Source organism: Pseudochaenichthys georgianus, chromosome 21, assembly GCF_902827115.2.
Source record: "Pseudochaenichthys georgianus chromosome 21, fPseGeo1.2, whole genome shotgun sequence".
Classification (NCBI taxonomy): domain Eukaryota; kingdom Metazoa; phylum Chordata; class Actinopteri; order Perciformes; family Channichthyidae; genus Pseudochaenichthys; species Pseudochaenichthys georgianus.
Window position 1 is genome coordinate 29,174,084 of NC_047523.1, and position 21,167 is coordinate 29,195,250.

At 39.8% G+C, this 21,167-nt stretch overlaps 1 protein-coding gene across 2 annotated transcripts; it reads right to left on the bottom strand.

Annotated features, from left to right (window-relative positions):
• Positions 1–6,315: 6,315 nt before the first annotated feature.
• Positions 6,316–20,896, bottom strand: LOC117467010 (glutamate decarboxylase 1). Of its 2 annotated transcripts, XM_034110556.2 has the most exons (19): positions 20,780–20,896; positions 20,611–20,677; positions 19,510–20,018; positions 18,468–18,638; positions 16,756–16,818; positions 15,564–15,719; positions 14,891–15,133; positions 14,629–14,719; positions 11,961–12,073; positions 11,201–11,316; positions 11,017–11,096; positions 10,852–10,906; positions 10,329–10,445; positions 10,180–10,244; positions 9,395–9,473; positions 9,136–9,285; positions 8,933–9,040; positions 8,529–8,618; positions 6,316–8,008 (listed from the first exon to the last, which is right to left on the bottom strand). In XM_034110556.2, exons 4-19 carry the CDS (start codon positions 18,541–18,543, stop codon positions 7,835–7,837), a joined length of 1,776 nt encoding a protein of 591 aa, XP_033966447.1. In that variant the 5' UTR covers positions 18,544–18,638; positions 19,510–20,018; positions 20,611–20,677; positions 20,780–20,896; the 3' UTR covers positions 6,316–7,834. The 2 variants fall into 2 exon arrangements, with proteins under 2 accessions (XP_033966447.1, XP_033966448.1); XM_034110557.2 differs by lacking the exons at positions 16,756–16,818; positions 18,468–18,638; positions 19,510–20,018; positions 20,611–20,677; positions 20,780–20,896 and adding an exon at positions 15,801–15,870.
• Between the last annotated feature and the right edge of the window lie 271 nt (positions 20,897–21,167).

Consider the following 21,167-nt stretch of genomic DNA (forward strand, 5'->3'; position numbering starts at 1 on the left):
AATCAATCAATCAATCAATCAATCAATCAATCAATCAATCAATGTTTATTTATATAGCCCAATATCACAAATGTTACATTTGTCTCAGTGGTCTTCACAGTGTGTACAGAATATCAGTATGACAATACGACACCCTCTGTCCTTAGACCCTCACATCGTACAAGGAAAAACTTCCAAAGAAACCCAGTTTAAAGGGAAAAATGGGAGAAACCTCAGGGAGAGCAACAGAGGAGGGATCCCTCTCCCAGGACGGACAGACGTGCAATAGATGCCGTGTGTAAATTGAAAAGATAATACATTTGCAACATAGGTAGTCCAAATGTTTGGAAATGCATGTGTGTATAATAGGAAGATGAATCCACGAGGATATCCATCCAGGACCGATGATCCAGGACCACAGCCACGACTCACGATCCAGGGCTCGCGATCCAGGACACAGGACCGCAGGATCATCCATGACTCCGGATCCCGGCGTATATAGACACCAAAAAGAAAGACATTTGGGGAAGCTGGGTTAATCGGAACATGAGAGTACACAGGTATAGACAGAGAGAAGGAAGAAGTAAGATGTCCCCCGACAAACTAAGCCTATATCAGCAAAACTAGGGGCTGAATCTAATCAGCCCTAACTATAAGCTTTATCAAAAAGGAAGGTCTTAAGCGCACTCTTAAAAACGGATAGGGTGTCTGCCGCCCGAACACAAACTGGAAGCTGATTCCACAAATGTGGAGCTTGATAAGAAAAGGCTCTGGCTCCCATTGTACTTTTAGAGATTCTAGGAACAACCAACAACCCTGCATTCTTGGAACGCAATGCCCTAGTAGGACAGTAGGGTATAATGAGTCCTTTAAGGTAAGATGGCGCCTGCCCATTAAGGGCTTTGTAGGCGAGAAGAAGAATTTTAAATTCTATCCTGTGTTCTATAGGGAGCCAGTGTAAGGCAGCCAGAACAGGAGTAATGTGGTCCCTTTTCCTAACTCTGGTTAGTACACGAGCCGCAGCATTTTGAATCAGCTGAAGCGACTTGACTGACTTCTTGGTACTCCCTGATAATAAAGAGTTACAATAATCCAGCCTAGAAGTAACAAATGCATGGACTAGTTTCTCTGCATCATTTTGAGGCAAGATATGCCTGATTTTTGCAATGTTACGTAGATGGAAGTAGGCGGTCCTTGAAATTGATTTTATGTGGGCGTTAAAGGATAAATCCTGATCAAATATAACCCCAAGATTCCTTACAGTCTCACTGGAGGCCAAATTAATGCCATCCATAGTTAGTATATCTTTAGATAATTTGTTTCGTAGATTCTTCGGGCCAAGTACAATAACTTCAGTTTTGGTCGTGTTTAACATCAAAAAGTTTAAGGTCATCCACGTTTTTAAGTCCTTAAGGCAGTCTTGAATTTTATTTAGATGATTAATTTCATCAGGCTTGATTGATAAATATAGTTGAGTATCATCCGCATATTGCATAACAATGAAAGTTTACAGAACGATTCCTTATAATATTGCAGAATTGCAATTGCAGAATTGCAATTGCGGAACGGAAGCATATATAATGTGAACAAAATAGGTCCGAGCACTGAGCCCTGTGGCACTCCATGGCTAACTTTGGTTTGCGTGGAAGATTCATCGTTAACACGTACAAACTGAGAGCGTTCAGATAGATAGGACCTAAACCAGCCTAAAGCAGTTCCCTGTATGCCAACTAAGTGCTCTAGTCTTTGCAATAGGATATCATGGTCGATAGTATCAAATGCAGCACTGAGATCGAGCAAAACAAGAATAGAGACAAGTCCCTTGTCTGAGGCTATTAGAATGTAATTTGTGACTTTAACCAGAGCTGTCTCTGTGCTATGATGTGTTCTAAAGCCAGACTGAAAATCTTAAAATAAATCATTGTTTTTTAAGTAATCACACAACTGTTTTGCGACCGCTTTCTCAAGAATTTTTGAGAGGAACGGAAGATTAGAAATAGGTCTATAGTTGGCTAAAACCTCTGGATCGAGGTTGTGCTTTTTAAGAAGCGGTTTTATCACTGCTACTTTGAATGATTGTGGAACATAGCCTGATAATAAAGACATATTCATAATATTTAATAAAGAAGTGCTAATTAATGGAAAAACTTCCTTCAACAGCTTAGTTGGAATTGGGTCTAACATGCACGTTGATGGTTTAGAAGAGAGAATCATTGAATGTAATTGTTCAAGGTTTATGGCTGAAAAGCATTCTAGTTTACTATCTAGTGTAATATTAGAACTTACGTTTCCGGGAGCTGTTGATAACACTATACTGGTCAAAGGCAAGAGGTCATTAATTTTGTTTCTAAGAGTAACAATTTTATCGTTAAAAAAGCACATAACATCATTACTACTGAGTGCTATGGGAATAGAAGGCTCAATCGAGCTGTGGCTCTCTGTCAGCCTGGCTACAGTGCTGAAAAGAAATCTTGCATTATTCTTATTCTCATCTATTAATGAAGAGTAGTAGGCTGCTCTCGCTTTACGTAGTGCTTTCTTATATTCATTGAGAGTAATATGCCAAATTAAACGAGATTCTTCAAGTTTAGTGGAACGCCATATCCTTTCAAGTTGTCTAGACTTTTGCTTTATTTTGCGGGTTTCGGCATTATGCCATGGAGCTAATCTATGTTGTTTTATTTTCTTCTTTTTCAAAGGAGCAACAGAGTCTAATTTTATTCGCAGCGCATCTATAGCACTATCAACAACATGATCAATTTGGGGTGGTGTACATTTTGTATAAGTTTCCTCCCCTACATGCAGACATGCTATCGAGTTAAGTATTGGTGGAATCTCTTCCTTAAATGTGGCTATAGCACTAACAGATAGGTTTCTGCTGCAAGAGCTTTTGACTAATGCTTTGTAGTCTAGTAACAGTACTTCAAAAGTTACTAAGAAATGGTCGGATAAAGCAGGATTATGCGGTTCGACTAATAGTTGCTCAATTTCAATACCATAAGTCAGAACAAGATCGAGAGTGTGATTATAGCAGTGGGTTGGTTTATTTACACTCTGACAGAAACCAACAGAATCTAATATAGAGTTAAATGCAACAGTAAGGCTATTTTTATCATCGTCAACATGAATATTAAAGTCACCTACGATAATTACTTTGTCTGTTTTAAGAACCAAAGTTGATAAAAACTCAGAGAATTCTGATAAGAATTCTGAATAAGGACCTGGGTCATGTCATTATTATTGTTATTTATCATTTTAATATCAGCAATATTAAACACATGTTTCCTCTCCTAACCATGTTGCCTAGTTCTTATTGAGGAAACAGGAAACACAGCAGAGCACACGTGAAAGCATTATATCACTATATTATTGTGCTTGGAGGTTGTTTTGTTCATTTAGCATGCATGATAGCAATCACTTGGTTAGCGGCAGTGTAATTGCTCCTGGGCTCATGCTAATTCCTTTAGAAAAATGTCCAGCAGTAGACATTTACTAGCAGCCTTCAACTTTAACAAGCGTCACATTATTGGTTTACACTCCTCATCCATGCAGACGGGCGAGGTAAAGTCTCTAGATAATTTATCTCCTGCTTAAAACTTACTTTCTGCTAAGATTAATCAAGCCATGGACACACAGTCAATAAGAGGAGGCTATTTAGATAAGTGTAAACCATTATTATTACTTTAGAAGTCAGAGGCATTAAGGTGTTACAATTGATTCTGTTTGTAAATGTCAGGCTTACACGTTATGTTCAATTTAAGAACAACATGAGCAGATTGCAGTGTTATAAAAACACCTTTTACAGCACAAGAACATTTAACTATTGACCTTGAAATCAATATATAAGAGTAGAAAGACTCTTCTACATTATATAAGCGTGGTTTGTTATGTAAATAAGGTAGAAAAGGTTACAAAAATTGTTTTCAGGCTAAATTGTGGCTATAGCTGCATGATGTGCATGTTAATGGAGTGTGGAGAAAAGGAGGGGGGAAGGGCTGACAAGCAGCCCGCAGTCAATATCATCATCGTCATTGCATTAGACTTGCCTTACACAATGCCAACGTCAGTATCTATCAGGAAGCTAATGTGGCAGTGATTCCCAGGGGCGGGAGATATATTTGGTAATTCAGGAAACAGCACTGACTGAGATCCGTGGATAAATATAAGAGAGAGGAATAACACAGCTGAGACAGGATAGATGGGAGGGCGACCCATTGTGGGAGAGAGAACTTTGCCTCAACGTTCAAATATCCACAAAATGTGCCTTTAATGGGAACACAATTAACACAAAGTAGAAAAAGGCAATGCAAGGAGCTCGATGAATGTGATTATCTTTGGTTCATTTGGAGTATTCAAACTAGGGTTGTGTGTGTGTGTGTGTGTGTGTGTGTGTGTGTGTGTGTGTGTGTGTGTGTGTGTGTGTGTGTGTGTGTGTGTGTGTGTGTGTGTGTGTGTGTGTGTGTGTGTGTGTGTGTGTGTGTGTGTGTGTGTGTGTGTGTGTGTGTCAGGTGATGGAGGGTGAACAGACTAGTGCAGAGACAGACATAATAAGCATTTCACAGTCTGGTGTTCAGAGCCAGTCCGCCCACCCTCCGGGGACCGAGGCTGCAAAAACAAAACTGCTCCTTATTATTTTACTGCCGCTGATCTCCTCTTGATGAAAGTTTAATTATGCTTGTAATTAGAATTGATGGCGATTGCTGATTGCTGATTAAACCGAACACCCTTAAAAATATATATGTCAAATCTGTAGTCTATACCAGTTGCAAACCTTTTCCTTTCAAACCTCATATAGCTTTGTATACCAAAAATAGATAATTTTCAGAAAAATGATCATGTTCACTGAACAGACGGACTGATATTTGTATGCTTACTCTGGGTGGCCATTCCTCCATGTGTAGCGAGTTACGTGACCCGCTACAGGAGCCGAAGCCCTGGTTTCATTAGCATTCAATCATTATAAGATTCTCCAACATCTGCTTCCAAATTAGCCATGTCATTACGCTTTGGCACCCTCAATGATGCAGAGCTACAAAGAAAAAAGAAAATCACCCTGTATTTAGATATGGAAAGAAGTCAGGGGTTATTATTTCTATTACCCCATTATAGGAGTAGTTATCCCTTTAATCCTCAGTAACTTTACACAGCAGCCAGTGACACCCGGGCTGTAATGATCACTGCACTGAAGCGTGAAACAAAGAAGCAGCGTCTGCCCTGGTGGAGGATGGGAACAGAGCCAGAGAAACAGCCCCTCCACGGCTGTTTCGAAATAAAAGGCAGCCAGGCAGAGCTTTCAAATAGGCGCCGTAGAATAAAAATGTTAAGAGAGCACAGTCTAATGCCTTTTATGATAAATATCTTAAAAGTGTGAGTAATGAGAGGAGTGAGAGAATTGGCAGGCGGTGCTCGTGAAATCTCAGCTGTGAGATGATCAGCCAATAAAAAGTCCCTTCAGGGTGATTAATCTGACCAACGATGGGTGACAGCCAGGTGGATTGAAAAGATGTACCAGAAAAAAGAAGAAGAGAGAGACGGAGGAAAATATGCACATTAACCCAAAATCTTCTACTAGTTTTAGACAGACAACATCAGGCTAAGATGAATTAATCATTCCACAACATTGTTAAGCTCTGTCCAAATAGGAGACCTTCCTTTGCATATATAGTCTAGAGGTCGGAGACAGTTTTCTCACACTCAACCTGTCTGTGGCAGTGACTGATGAACAGCCAGACCAAGAGACTGGGAGACTGTTTACTCTAATGATGTATTTGTTGGCCTGGAAACCCCAGTCGTCTTTACCAAATAAACAACATACTTAACCAATGTTTAATCACCTTGATATTTCATAAATTGCTCTAGCAGCACCAACCCTGCCAAATCCCACATCATGTGAAAAGAGCTGTTTGGATTTCAGTTTGTTATTAAGGGCTCTAACCTTACCCCTAGGTAATAAGCATGCAGGATATCATTAACTTTATTGTTGTGAATTACTTACAAAACTTATGTATTTATTATGTAAAACATCAACTATTTCTCTTTTTGGTGTAGTGAAAATGCTTCATGGTAACTTCTGCATTGTGTCATCTGCACCTTTCAACCCCAGTTTGTGTAGATGGGAATCTTTTCAGTCCAATACTTTCTATATAGTGTGTTTTAATAAGATTGAGAAAAAAGAAAAAAATGTTTGGCAATTACTGTTTTTATCTCTACTCTATACAGTAGCAGTGTAAGTAGAGCTAACGTCACCTAACCGCATAGACCGTTACTTCTCCATTGTAGATTGCCACATATATTTGACCTATTACAACCTGTAAAAAAGAAATGTGCCCACAGAAGTTTTTCAGCTTATGTTTTTATTAGCGCTGTGGATACAACAATAATACTCTGCAAATGATGGCGGTGCCTACATAGAATTAAACAAGGGATATGTCATCCCACTAATTCAGGAATGTACAATTGTTCAATAAATCTAATCACAGTAGCAAACACTGGGCATGTTATTGTTCAAGCTAAGAGTTGTTTTTCTCAACATAAAAGTGTGCCTATTGAGCGTGTTAAGACAAACAACATGTTGCATATTCCACTAAACACATTATAATTCAGACATATGTCTGTAGCATAAAAGGTGGGTTAGCTTTGTGCTTTTTATCTGAACTAAGCGCCGGCAGTAGCGGCCGCACTGCCGGTCATGCCTCCCACATAAAGCAGAGTGTCTAGACAACATTCAGTCAGTGAATCACAATGACATTGCACAGTTACACAACATATATTGCACTAAAGTTAAGGGCGATAAGTGAAGTATTCTTATACAAACATCTGAATCCATCCATAAGGGAGAATTAAGGGCATGTTCATAAATGTAACTCGACCCTTCTTTGGTTCACAAATACACTAAAATAATTCAATGTTGTTCAAAACATTGTGACATGATACAGCAGAGTTTCCAACTAGGAAGAAGGATACATTACAAATGGATCAAGACAGCAGATAACCTATCAACAATAAGAATCTCTGGGTATAAATAAAGGTATATATCTATTACATATAATACTGTATGGTCGATTTACATATAGGATTTTCTCACTGTAAAACTAGGACACATTTGGCACAAAGGCAATGTAACAATACTATACACAATCTACACAGAAATCTCTAAAAACACAGCGATCAAGTACAATGACTGTGTTATATATTCCCATCTATGTAATATAAAAGGGAAATAATAGCTTGGGTACAATGTGGCGAGGCATCTGGCTTGAGAAATTACACAGACAACATGGAGTATCAGTCAGTACACCATATTCAGTATATATATATATATATAATATATACATATATATATCTTACACTAATACTGTTAATGGAAATGCTTTTCGGTTCCTTACATTGTGCTCTGGTACTTGTGAAAAAATATTTTCATTTCATTCTGTTTTTAATACTGACCTTTCTATAGTACACAGTAAAATAACTTTTGAATAGCTGCTATAGAAAGAATCACCTAAGTGCTCTAATATTCTTGATATTTCATTTTTACATGTTTTTAATCTTAACTGAATCTATAGTTTTATATACGTTTAATTCGACGTAACATATTACCAAGAATACAGTGAACTTTTGTGATTCTCTCACAGATTTGAGTTTCTTTTCTCAGATATCCTTTTGTGCAAATGTTTTGAATATGTGTCATTGACAAAAGAGACAGAGAACACACAGGGCTTATTATTTCTTGTGCATTGCCAGAGAAGATCTGTAAGCAAAAATGTCAACGTCTTTATGAGACAGAAGGGACATGAAGCCAAGCTCAACGCTCTCCGTTCGGAAACATGTGGCGAAAAAAGGAGTTTATGTGTCGGTCTTACAAGTCGAGCCCGAGTCGCTCGATCTCCTCGATCAGGAAGTCGATGTCTGACCTGGTAGCGGCGTGGTTTGAGATCACCATGCGGAAAAAGTTGACCTTGTCTCCTTGAGGCTGGTAACCCACCATCGTAGTCCCAGACTCCATCATCATCGCTTTGATCTTTGGGGCCACCTGTTGCAGGGAAAACACAAAGTATCACAGAGGTGGAAGAATACTCAGATCTTGTACTTAACTCGGTAACAAGTAAAAGTCATGCAAATCAAATGTTACTCAAGTATTATCATCAAAATATACAAAAAGTAAAAGTACTCTTTATGCAGATTGGCCCATTTCAGAATAATATTTATTATATATTTATATATATACTATATTTTGTTTTGATTAGAAGTATCAATGCATTCAAGTGTTATAAAAGCTGGTAAAGGTGGAGCATGTTCTATTTACTTTGTATGCTGCAGGGTAGCTTGTGAATTTAACTCCAGGTGTAACTAAGTCTTATTTATGGGTTGATATGAGTAAATATACTTAGTTACTTTACAACACTGCAATATTACCATCCTAACTCTGCAAAATACAAGCATATACAGTATGCACACACAAGATGTCCATTACTTTACTTTGTGAATGACTCAACCTAAGTGGGCAGGGGCAGTTCAAACTTATCTTGAAAAGCTGATTGATGAGTCGTTACCTTGTGCAACCTCTCTTGCCTTTCCTGGCCATCAGGCAGGCCTCGTAGGCTCGGCGGAATATACCAGAAACACACATTAGTGTGCTGCGGCTGATAAGAGAAAATGGTAACAACATTTGTAATGAGCGGAGATAAACACAGCCTTCTGTAATTTCAGCTTTTATTGTCTGCTTGTCAGCAATGCAAAATGGTCAAATCAATCCTAAAAGCAAGTTAAGATATGAGGTACATTGATGTAGTTGTTTATTACAAAAGAAAAGCAAGTGTTCTGTGGAGAGGAAAACCCCAGACACAGTAAGAATAGTACAGATAGGTGTCCTTTTTGCTGCATCTGTTCATCTTAAGTATCAAATGAATTCTCAGTCAATATGTTTGCATTTAAAAATGTGCTTAGATTATCTTACCTCTCCTTCGGACACCAACTCGTAGCCCTCTCTGTTTTTTATTTTATCGTAGAGGTACCCTGACAGATCCAGGCACTTGTCAATATGATGCTCAAATCCCACAGTTCCCTTTTGGGTAGATTAAAAAGAAAGGAGTTGTTACCATCACATTCTAGATATGGCAGCGGTGTTAGTCGAGGCTTTCAATTTGTTTTAAGTCACACCTTTGCCTTCCACATGAGCCAGAACTTGAAGATATCCACATGCCGTCCACACTGAATGGCCTTGTCGCCCGTGTCGTATGAAGTATCGTACTGTTTATCTGGCTGGAAGAGGTAACCAGCACACATGGAGTTGCAGCCTTGTAATAATCCCTGCAATGGACACAGTGGTGGTGAAAGAAACACTGAGGTTACTAAACATCGGCAGAAAACAGTCCACTTATCGATCGTGCTGGTGGAGGGGTGATATTGTGTGTCTCACCCTCTCTCTGACGAGAACGGCAGAGCACTGCAGCGGCACACCCATCATTTTATGGGGGTTCCAGGTGACTGAGTTGGCCCTGCACCGATATTGAAACAGTAAACAAAGCGCTGTGATTGTGTGTGTGTGTCAAGTCTGGGAACAAAAATCTAAAAACACACTGATCCTTCAGTCTTATTGAAATAACTGTGGACATGAGTCCTTTGAAAGAGTGTCCAGGTTAACCCCTACGTACTTATATGATTCTGTTTTCTTCAAGGTTGTGTCTTCCTGGTCGAATGTACTTATTGTAAGTCGCTTTGGATAAAAGCGTCAGCTAAATGTAATGTAATAATATAATGATACATCTCAGACGAAATTACCAAATATCGTCACACCATCAGCCCTCGGTTGTTATATCTCTAAAACAGTTTCTATTTCAGTGCCCAGAGTACACTCTGCTGATCCCAGAGTGTGCTGCTCTGAATAACCAAATGGGATATTCCAACAGCGCTCCAAATGTACAAATGGTCCAGGTGCTTGAAGTAACTATTTACAAACGCAGTGGTAGATGCCCATGGATTTCTAACTCAAGGCCCCCAGTTTTACATGAACTCCATGCAAAAATATCCCTGATGATCTCATGGTTATCCTCCAGACCCACAGAGGAAGTTACTAACACTTCACAACCTGAGTTTTGCTCTCTGTGACAATCAAACTGAACTTCATGAGTAACATATCCCACCCTTGTATTCCTGTACTGCATAAATCATCATTTAAAATGTTCACTCATTGAGTTCTTTTACCTCTCCACTCCATTCAGCTTGTGTCTGTGTTTCCTGGACATCAGCAGACCTCCTCCCCAGGCACCCTGCACAGGACACAACACATTTATCACAACAAGGATGCAAATGTCCACACAGCTCATCATTTAATAATATCAATATCATCTTACGTCCACGTGAAGCCACATGTTGTACTTTTCACAGATGTCTGCAATTTCATTGATGGGATCAAAGGCTCCGTAGACGGTGGTACCAGCAGTGGCATTCACAAACATCGGCACATAGCCCTGCAAACAGGGAGCATCGGAGAGAAAAAATACATTCCATTTTTGGCTGAATTCAAGTAATTATGTTGATCCTCTCCCTGTGATTGTTGACATCAAAGACACAGACTAAAACACATTTCACAAATAATGCACTCTTCCTGTCTGGCCCTACAGCTGCCTTCCCATTTATTCTAGTCTGTGAATCACTTTGCCTTTGAAGGAGGACCTCCAGGATGTTACTTTAGACACAGGGAACATCACATGTGAGCAGACAGATGCATTAACCTTACTGAACAATCCTCACTGCTCTGGCACACACAAGTGTGTCCTTTGGTACGAGTGAACTCCATGGATCAGGGTGTTTCTCATTGCATGGAGTCACTGATACAAAGAGCACCATGTCTGAGACACAGCTGCTGACATTTACCTTCTGCTTGGCCTCTATTACTTTTGCTTCCAGATCGGCAGGAATGACTCGCCCTCTGGAGGAGGAGGAGAAGAAGAAGATGAAGAAGAAGAAGAACAAAACAGTTGTAAATGAATCAAGGTATTTGATATTCTACCAGACTTGTGGGTTCAGTAGAAAGCAAACCTCTTATCTGTGCTCAGAAGGATCAGGTTCTCTGTCCCGAAGCCCAGAGCTGCACAGGCCTTCTTGATGGAATAGTGGCTCTGCAAGAAGCAACGTTTGATCAGTCAGTTCAGGCTGGATTAACCCTTACATATTCAAACTTTGTGATACAGGTAGAGTTATACAAAGACGGTTTTAGACGTACGTGCTCTGAGGTGAAGAGGACCAGCCTTGGGGCAGCTGACATGCCTTTGGTCTTGACTTCAGGGAAGTATTTGTATCTTGCAATCATCACACTGTACATGTTGGAGATTGCTCCTCCTGTACAAACAAACAGAGATAGGAAGTTAGGACGGTAATAACTAAATACAGATACTTGTTAGTTACTTGTACTTGCATAACTCCATTTAAAGGTCCTTTACACAACACATTGGGAAAACTGAGGGAAAGGTTTTACTCCACTACACTTATTTCAGTTTCTAGTTCCTGCAGATTATTCAAATGAACTGCATTCAGCTAATACAATATGAAGCGTAATTATAGAGTAGGCTGCACAGGAGTTTACAAGGCTTAAAACTAGCCCCGCTTTTAAAAGCTGCAACATTAAAGTAATGTGCATACACATTCATCCAAAGACTCTATATCTCATTGAAATTCCCTATATTCCATATTTAGAACTTGGTTACAGAGATGCATTGATCCAATACTTGGTCTGATAATGGCCAGATTCAAATAATTACCATAGCTGTCATTACATTAGTATAATAATTATCTATCAAGCTATCCCTAATTTACTACATTTTAATGGCAACACTTGATGACAACCACATGAGATATTTTAGAAGTCAAGCTAGAAATTCAGAAGCATAGCTAATATACAAACATACCTAAACATCTGGTGGTATCTGTTTCAGTCTGGAACGATAACAAAAGATTGCCTCAGGATTATTGAGGAACTTTCTCACCTGGAGAAAATATCCCATCGCCCTCTCCATTCGGCCAGCCGACCATCTCTCTCATCTTTTTCAGAGTCAGCTGCTCCATGAGCACAAAGACAGGGGCGATCTCGTAGGTAAACCTGAAACCAACCAAAAAAACACATTTGTATATTTAATTAAAGGCGGATGGAACTCACAGCTCCACTTTTAGTTTTTGGATTGTTGCGTTTTAATTAGGCAACACTGAATAAATACTATTTTTCTCTCTAGTGTTTTATTCTTATTCTTTTATTAGCGATATTCTATATAACATAAAGTGAGCAGGAGAGACTGAGATCAATAAAGATAGGGAATATGCTGGTATTTAACATTATGTGTTTGTGTAATCTAATTGTACTTGTAATTGGCTACTGAGCATGCTGCTGGCTCAATAGAAAAGGAACAGATACAACATTATGCAAATGGTCACACTTCAATAACAACACCATCTTGTGTTAGAAATGGCCTTCTGCTGCAGTGAAATGATACAACAAATGCCACACAGGCTCATTGACAGAGCATCAGGATTGTGTTTCAGCAGAAGCATGGAAACAAATGTGGGAATAGAATGTGAGAATATTCAAAATGTGAACAATGCCATTTTACTACCCTAGAAACAAAGGAAATCAAATAATTACAAAGTTCTTTCACATGCCTTTAACTTTCTCATTGTAGGGATTGTTTTCCCATGTCTTGTCCTCTGAAGTACACATTTATTTCCTGTCTAATCAAAGTACATTAAACCCCTCTGCCTCAGAGAAGAGCACAGTCGATTTGGATTCACAGCACAGGGAGGCTCGTCCACCTTCTCCTGACCAATATTCTTCTAATACGATACGATATACTTTATTGTCCCCGTAAGGAAATTTGTTCTGGACTCCGTCCTGCAGTTCCGCATACATGTACATATACAAACATAGTGGACATTAAGAGACATACACATATCATCAGTCATACACCGTTTGAACAAACACAATACACAGACGCACATACTGACAATGGCGACCTATTGCACTACCGCTCATGGCCAACATAAGTATCACATAAGTATCTGTCTATTCAAGCAAAGAAAGTTAACGAATCAGTGGAAGATTACAGGATGTCGCATTGTGCCCCTCAGCATCTTCAGAATACCCACAGGAATACGGAGAGGGAAAAATAAACAAGTCATATGCCACTTCGACTTCGCAGATGTCGCACATTAATTTCACCGCATTCATTCATGCAGGCGACGCTCTCCGATTCTGATTATGTAAGACCTGGAAGTGATTGTCACTCTATTAGTGTCAGTCAATATCTGCCAGGGGTAATTAGGGTTGATGGAGTAATTAATAAAGGTAAATTACAAGTATGTAAGCAACCTCCACCCTCTGGTTCAAGTCATCCTCGCTGATGTTCCCAATAACACACAAGCTGAGAAAGAAAGACTGGGGGCTGTGCCAGTATGAACGGGGCTATTACAACATGTTTAAGGACTGTTTTAATATCGGTTATAATTTATAAACCCACTATAAAGAGCACCTTTGTACTGGTACAGAAATCTATCCAGATATCCATTTACATGTCTTTACATTTTAACTCTCACTCAAAGGTTATATTTCTGGTTAGGTTTGTTTGTTATTTGTCTTTTTGTCAGAAAGATACAGAAAAACTATTATCCCAGTTTTCATGAAACCCCGTGGGAGCGTGTAGCATGGGCAAAGGAAAAAAGCATTACGTTTCAGAGTGGAAACGAATGATGGGGCTGATACACAGATGATTATTCACTCATGGAAATGGCCTCGGTGAAGGTTTGCTTTCTCCCAGTACCCATCTAGTTTAATTGACATTATCTGTACTGTACTGCATATTGTATTCAACCCACATAAGTGCACAAGCAGTAATGATAAAACATTTCCTCAAGCTGCATACGACCCCACTAAATATCAGCATATTAACTTTATTTAGTCGTTTACAAATATGGAAATGAGCTAGAATCAAACCTGGGACTTATGGTAAGGTAAGGAAATTACGTTTTTTCATAATGTGTTGAGCTATCAATTAGAGTATCAGATAGTACAGAGGATAACAACACAGATGGAATCAAACCCCTCAGACACAGATTCTGCAGGAAAACTAAACTAATTGTCTTAATGCATGGAAAAACTCCTCACTGATTCCCACTGAGGGCTGTGTGCAGATGGTCTGAGGGGGAGAGGCTCTTTCCCCTGCCTGGCTTTGTTATGTCACAAGAACTAGCTTCCGATGAGACAAAGACACCATGTAAACTGTTAATGCGAATCAATAGGCAATTTAGTTTGCCTGCACGGCTGAGTTATGTGACCACAGCCTGGGCAGAGGGCAACAATGGCAACACCGTGGGGGGTAGCTCTACAAATGTATTTTTATTTTCCTGTTTGATTGACAATCTATTACTCTGGAGCCAGAGACGGTAATTATTGCATGTCACTTCAAGTGTTCCTCCAACTGAAAGCCTTTCTCCACGGGCAATGGAGAAAGGCTATGGATATTAGCATGAAATTAACTTATTGACTTCCAAACTGGATCTAATTCTTACTCCTTACATTTTGAATATTATCCTCATTAATGCGTTTCTGCAATGAACAATTTATTTAAAGAAATCAACTAATAAATGAGACGTTATCCCAGTACTCACATGTTGGTGTTGGCTGTGGAGGTAAGCCACTCTCCTGCCAACCCTACGATGTCTAATCCAGTGGAGAGCTGGTTAAAGAACCTAGGGTGACCTGCGATTGATAAAGAGAAAACAAAGAAACATAATCCCCAGAAAACAATGAATCACTTGAGAATGAGAGAGAGAAAATGGCTTATCTGTAATCATTACTCTGGCATGTCAGCTAATAGGAGTTATTGATTGTAGCAGGCCATGCTGCGCGCCTTCAGGCCTCTTTCGTCACCTGTTCTCACTCCGTACTTCAAGGTGTCCCTGCAGTCCACCAGGATCTGCTCCAGGGACTCGGGCTGGTCAGAGAGCTCCAGGTTGAAGCCCTCCATGCCCTCCAGCAGCTGGTGGGGGTGGTGGAAGTCCAGGACCTTGGTGGATCTGTCAAAGGTCTTCCTTACGTAGGTGGTAAGGATTTCCACAACCTCCAGCAAGAACTGCATGGTGGGCTCCTCTCCATTTTTGGCCGGCAACAGATCTGCAAAATAAAAAAACATACATTTATTGATATTTGTTTGTGTCTCCTCACCTAAGTATAAAGATTTGAACTCATGTTGAGTTTTTCCAGGTTTATTTTTTTGAACCATTTACTTTCCTGTGACCTCTGGGTCTCAACTCATCAAGTTGATTTTAGCTTTATTTTTGGTGCCAAACAGTTGGGTTTGAAGCAGCATTGAATAATTAATAACCACCAACAAATGCAGTCCTATTATTATGTTAGTTATGTTGCCATTAGCAATATTTAATCAGCATATTATTTACTTGTATTTTTTATCTATTTTACATTATTATAATCCAGATTAAAATATCCACACATATCTTTCCTCAAGTGTAATGCGTTGTAATTCAAATAAATTGCAATTATTTTCAAATATCAAACACACTGCGATCTTCCTCATCATTCTTACCTCTGGCGTACATGTTGGAGAAGTCGTTCTCCGTGCGTCTGAAGTGCGCGTCTCCTCCGGTGTTATCGCAGGACAGCAGGTTCTTGCTTGCTCGCTCTTTGAAGGAGCTCCCCATCATGCCCCTCTCCTCCAGACTGTTGTTCTTCTGCAAAAACCCTAAACGATTACAAGAAGCAGAAGAGTCCGCAGGGTGGTTACACTCCCCATACATGTTGACAGCTGCAGCTTGTTGATTACCTGGCAAACTTCCAATCTGTGACTTTTATCTCCTCTTCGTCTTTCTCCGAGGAGCTACTGTTCTTACTCGCCCTTTATTTTATAAATAGGGGTCCATGCTGCCCAGGGAATGCTATTTATTGGCGGAGGGCTCAGTGGGAGGTTGAGCCATGGTGACATCAGCATCAAACTCCAACCATGCAAAAACAAATGGCTGTGGTGTTTGTAGCGGCTGTACATTCTTACTCAAGCTCCTGTCACAGGAGCGAAATACACGATAAAAAACAAACCAGACGTAGATTTTACAAAAATATATTCATTGATAAATAAAGCATGCAGGAGAATATACTCCACATAAATCTCATCTGAAAATGTTACAACCCGTTTATTTAAAGACATTAATCCTGCTGTTTAGACCCTGATATTAATCCTACCAGAATACAGCTTTGTTTTTTGTATCTCCCTATTATATTATGTAGCTTTCCACGGTGCTGGGTAATTAAATAGCCTTAATGAAACCAGCAGAACGTGTCGGTCAAAAATACTAGAAAATGGTACCGCGCGCTGGTGCGTGACATTCACCATTATGGGATGTCAGTCCGCCCTTGGTTAGTGGGTTGTGTTAGATTGGAAAACACTAAAAAGTGTAAATCGGAAAATCTATCTTTGAATATTCCCTCTTCAATTTCATCAGCATTGGCTCAGGAATACATGGATAGTGTCGACAGGTGCACCTCGCCTTTTCTACATTATGGTTAAATTAGTAAATCCAGATTTAATGGAATAAACTAAATAATATTGGTTAATCTAAGTGGTTAATCCTTGCCTGTATGATATTACAAATAAATCCTGTTCGCCCTGGAGTTTGTTTCCATTGTAATAAAATGATGCAGGCCATAGCCTACAGGCTTTCTGAAAAGTCATATTTGATATTTTCCTGACACATATTTCTTACAAGAAAAAATCAGCAACTTACCACATATCTTCATTCCCAATTTTCTAGTACATCCATGGGCAACTCCACACCAAGCATCATAGCCTAAATTTTTTTTTGAAAGAACAATTAGAGGGCCTCACATTTGCTTGAAAGAAAATAAATCCAATTTAGGTGTACATTTTTATTTCAAACAATTAAATCGTGGACATGAATGGAGAAAGGTATATGAGGTGGAGTGATGTCGCAAACTGAAACTAAAATAGCTAGCATGAGAGTCTTGGGATTGTTTTAACATTAAACCGGCCCTCCCCCGGCCCCTGGATCTGGATTAGCCTATTTCCACTGTATGCACCGTTTATGACCTAGGCGAGGACTTCAAATTCATTATCCCTTTGGATCCACGCCAGGCTAAAGATCTAATTGAGTGAATAGATAGATGCTGGTTAAAATGCGAGCTTCAGTAGACATGAGCCGGCTGGCCGCTGACAGATAGAGAATTACTGCGTTATCAAGGGCTACCAGCCACAGAGGGGATGGGGCACCTTGGGTGGAGGCATAGACCAACATCCTCAAAAGCAGCAATTTAAAGGAGGAGGGGTGGGAGTGGGTGTGTGTGTGGGGAGGGGGGGGGGGGTGCAGCCCCATTCCCACATCCCAATTTAACCCCTTGCTTTGGATCATTAGATAAATCATTGCCCTGCTCAGCTCATTGGACGCACTTAAACTCAGTCCCCTCAATGATTTCTCCCAAGCCAGGGGAAATGAGATGGGCAACAAAGGGACAGCTAAAAACTGAAAAAGGAAGAAAAGAAACACGAGCAGATGTGCTGACAAAAAGGCATTCAGACATTTTCAGAGGTGCAGCTCGAAGGCTAGATACAGGCAATTTACGCATGGGCCTAACATGATAAAATCTCTGCTTTTCACAAGACACTCACTGATTGACGAAGCAAAACCGTAGGATAATAATGTCATTAGAGAGAAAAAATAGCTCATGTTTTCACTGCAGACATTTGAGTGGATTGGATTCTTCTTTTTCTTATATATTTGTGTCAGGAGCACGTATGTACCTGTAACATGATTTTAGCCCTCTATTCATGAGGAGCAGGCTTCTTCTTTTATACCAGCTCACAATGAAAGGACTGTGGTGGCTGCAGGGTTTCTACAGAGCCCCTTCTCGAAGGCTGCAAAGCTTAAGTGTACCATTAGGGCCACTTTAATATGGCTGAATTAACAGACACTTCAGGGGCAATTTTCTTTTTCCATTTTTTTTCATGGCACTTTATTCAGCCAGGGCGAATGTAGGCAAACCAAATAAAATACAAATAAAATAATGCATTAACACACCACCCCAGTTTTAAATAATAATAATAATAATAATAATAATAATAATAATAATAATAATAAAAAATCACAGTAATAATAATATTGTAATTTTTGCAGCAAAACATTTTATATATTGTTGCCTTTGTGATCTGATGTTCCGGTGCTGCAGCCTCGGGCTTGTTTGCAGGCTAATTGCCTCAGTGTACTGCTAGTGGAGGGTATCAGCTTCTGACAGCAGCATTTGTCTGTCAGCAGCAGCCGGGAGGTCGGGATGGTGAATGAAATGCAGCGGTGATTTGTGGCAGAGGAAGCCTTCTCAAAAGACAGCGCACTCTTTTTTTTCTCCCTCGATGAAAATGATTAATGGCATTTCCGACAAAGTAAATAGCACACGTGAAATAGCATATTATCTGTCATGGACCTACTTGTGCCCGGTGGTCGTAAATTTGTCGAGTTGGGATCCGACTCGCCGGCAGAGGAGGAGGGTGCAGACGCCGCCATCAGAGCCAAAGTCCTCACCTCAAAAAGCCTGACTTTTGTTTTTTCTTTAATGCCCCCAAAAATCTGTCTTTATACCATCCAATACGAAAGTCTCACTGACAGGGAAAGAGAAAAAATCCCATATAAAATAAACAGTAGGCTTTATAAATATATGACTCTTTCTTCTTTATGCTTTTTTTTTTACATTAAAAGAGATGCTCAAGTTGGCGAACCTGACCTACAAGGATACAGTCTGTCTTGCAAGTTGATATTCAATTAGTCGTCTCAGGATACAGAATACAACATATTTTTTAATCTAAAATGACAAGTTCATCTATAACTGCTGACAGACAAAAGAAACCCCTCTAGTTAATAGCCATAAGCAGGTTATTTCAGCCTCATATCTTGATCCTGCTCAGGATGGATGACGGTTAACAGCCGCCAGACAGCTTCATGCCTCTTCTAAAAATAAATAGCACGGCACTAATTGTTCTATAGCGTATAGCTATGAAATACAGACATATTAAACATGTGGAGATAAGGCAAAAAGGCAATTAGCAGCCTACAAAAAGAATAGTATTTTTGATTGTACTCAAATTAATCATATGGCCTATAGCTACCAGTAGCCTGGCGTTGAATCTACAAACTTGCATGAGAAATATCATCTTAAAGAGATTATTTGCATTGTTGATCGTGATGCAGATTCAAGTCACCCATCACAGAAAAAAGACATCCTGCATCCCTCTTTACAAACCACCAATCGGTTATTAAAGACAATGAGAACAATTAAATGGAGCAATTAAATATTTGCAGAATAAACAAGTGAAATTCCTACACAAACTAAAGGCCGACTCTATCACTTAAAGCTATTATTTGTGCAGACAGTAAAGCTTTTAAAACACCTGTTAGAGCATCACCAAGGATAATTAAGAAATAGTTCGTTGAGTTTAGACTTGAAAGACAGCATACATGAATAAAGCTACTTACCGGGATTACGTGTCTCCAGGTGAACAGGTGCAGTCCAGAAAAAGTGAATTTACCACCAAATTAAGTCCTGAAGGAGAAACGGCTGCGCTAAGAGGCAACACTCAATCCGAGCAGCAGAGGAAGAAAAAATAGACCCGAGCTTCAATCACTGCTGGACCCTTACGCAAGGTGACCTTCCTTTTGTTGGAGTAGGTTTGATTTGCTGACATTCAAATCAAGCCGTGTGTGTTTATTGTCATTGCGCACGAATGAGTCACTGCGAGTATGGCACTACCTCCACCGGTGCATCTGATCTGTTTCTGCAGGCAGTCCGCAGGTTTGATACTGAATGGCGCCGCTCTTGGCCCCTGAAGTGTCACTTTTTTTTGGAAGTGATGATTGTCTTCGTATCTATATAGCTCTGGTCTGAATCCTGGTCACGGGCTTGAAGTTTGATGATATGAGCAACACATTACGTGAGGAGGGATCAGGATCGAGGAGGGGAGGGGGAGAGGGTCGCTGGTTTTGTTCTTTGTGGGGAAACAAACAAGAGCACAACAATAAAGACACAATCACGTGCCTTAATACTCCATTAATTATATTATTTATTTATTTCTCCCATTCCAATCATGATAATTAGTTTGCAACCCCACATAATGAACTGCGATTAAAACGCTGACAGATCATTTAAACGCTATTTCCCATTGCCAAATCTATAATTTGCACCATAATAAATCTTATTTTCATATACTTTTTATCCAGACAGGGTGATTTTTTGAAAGGTGAAGATGTAACCTATAAGGCATAATGATGACACAATGAAAGGACGAATCATCTGAAGTCCACTAGGTGGCAGTGAGAAACCAAGAATATGACTCCTGCAGGGGCAGAGTCACAAATGGGCCACTCCAGAAATACTTCATGAAGCTAATTATAAACCGACCCATTAATCTGGAACACGTCACCATCATACACGAGCGTGGACACACACAGAGACAAGCCAATCACAAGCAATCACCCATCAGTCTCTGGAGATCTCTTATCTCTTGTATCATAAAACTGATTAAAGGTCATTTTGTGACACTGTTGAGATAAAACATATAAACCGTACATTACACTCACAGTCAGGACAGTATTGTTGTTTTCAGCCCTGGAGAGCTCCTCAGCCTGCTCATGCTTTAAAGGTTCTCTGGGAACAATGAAAGGGGCAGGTTCATATTTGTATTGTGTGTCTCTACTGTGACATGTTTACATGTTTTAATGTTCAAAAAGCTCTTTATTTTTCTCATACTCCCTGTGCTGCAGCACCTCTTTTCACCCTCTGTCTGAAACCAGAGCCCAGTCTGCTCTGATTGGTTAGCTGGCCGGCTCTGTTGTAATTGGTCCACAGCTTAGAGATGTCCCGCCCCTTAGCCTATCACATACATATGTGTTGGAACGCTATAGCCAATAGAAGCACGAGTGTTACATGGTGATGTCATTATGTTGTGAAAGTATACAAAGGAGTCCAATAGAGGCGTTATAGGCAGTGAACTTGTGTGAAATTTGGGATTTTAGCCTTTGCAGACCATTTACAAGCACTATGCAACACACCTCATGAGAAAAACCCAAAAAGCATAATAGGGCCCCTTTAAGCTTTTAACTTCTGTATCTCCCTTTATGGGCCACTATCATTGATT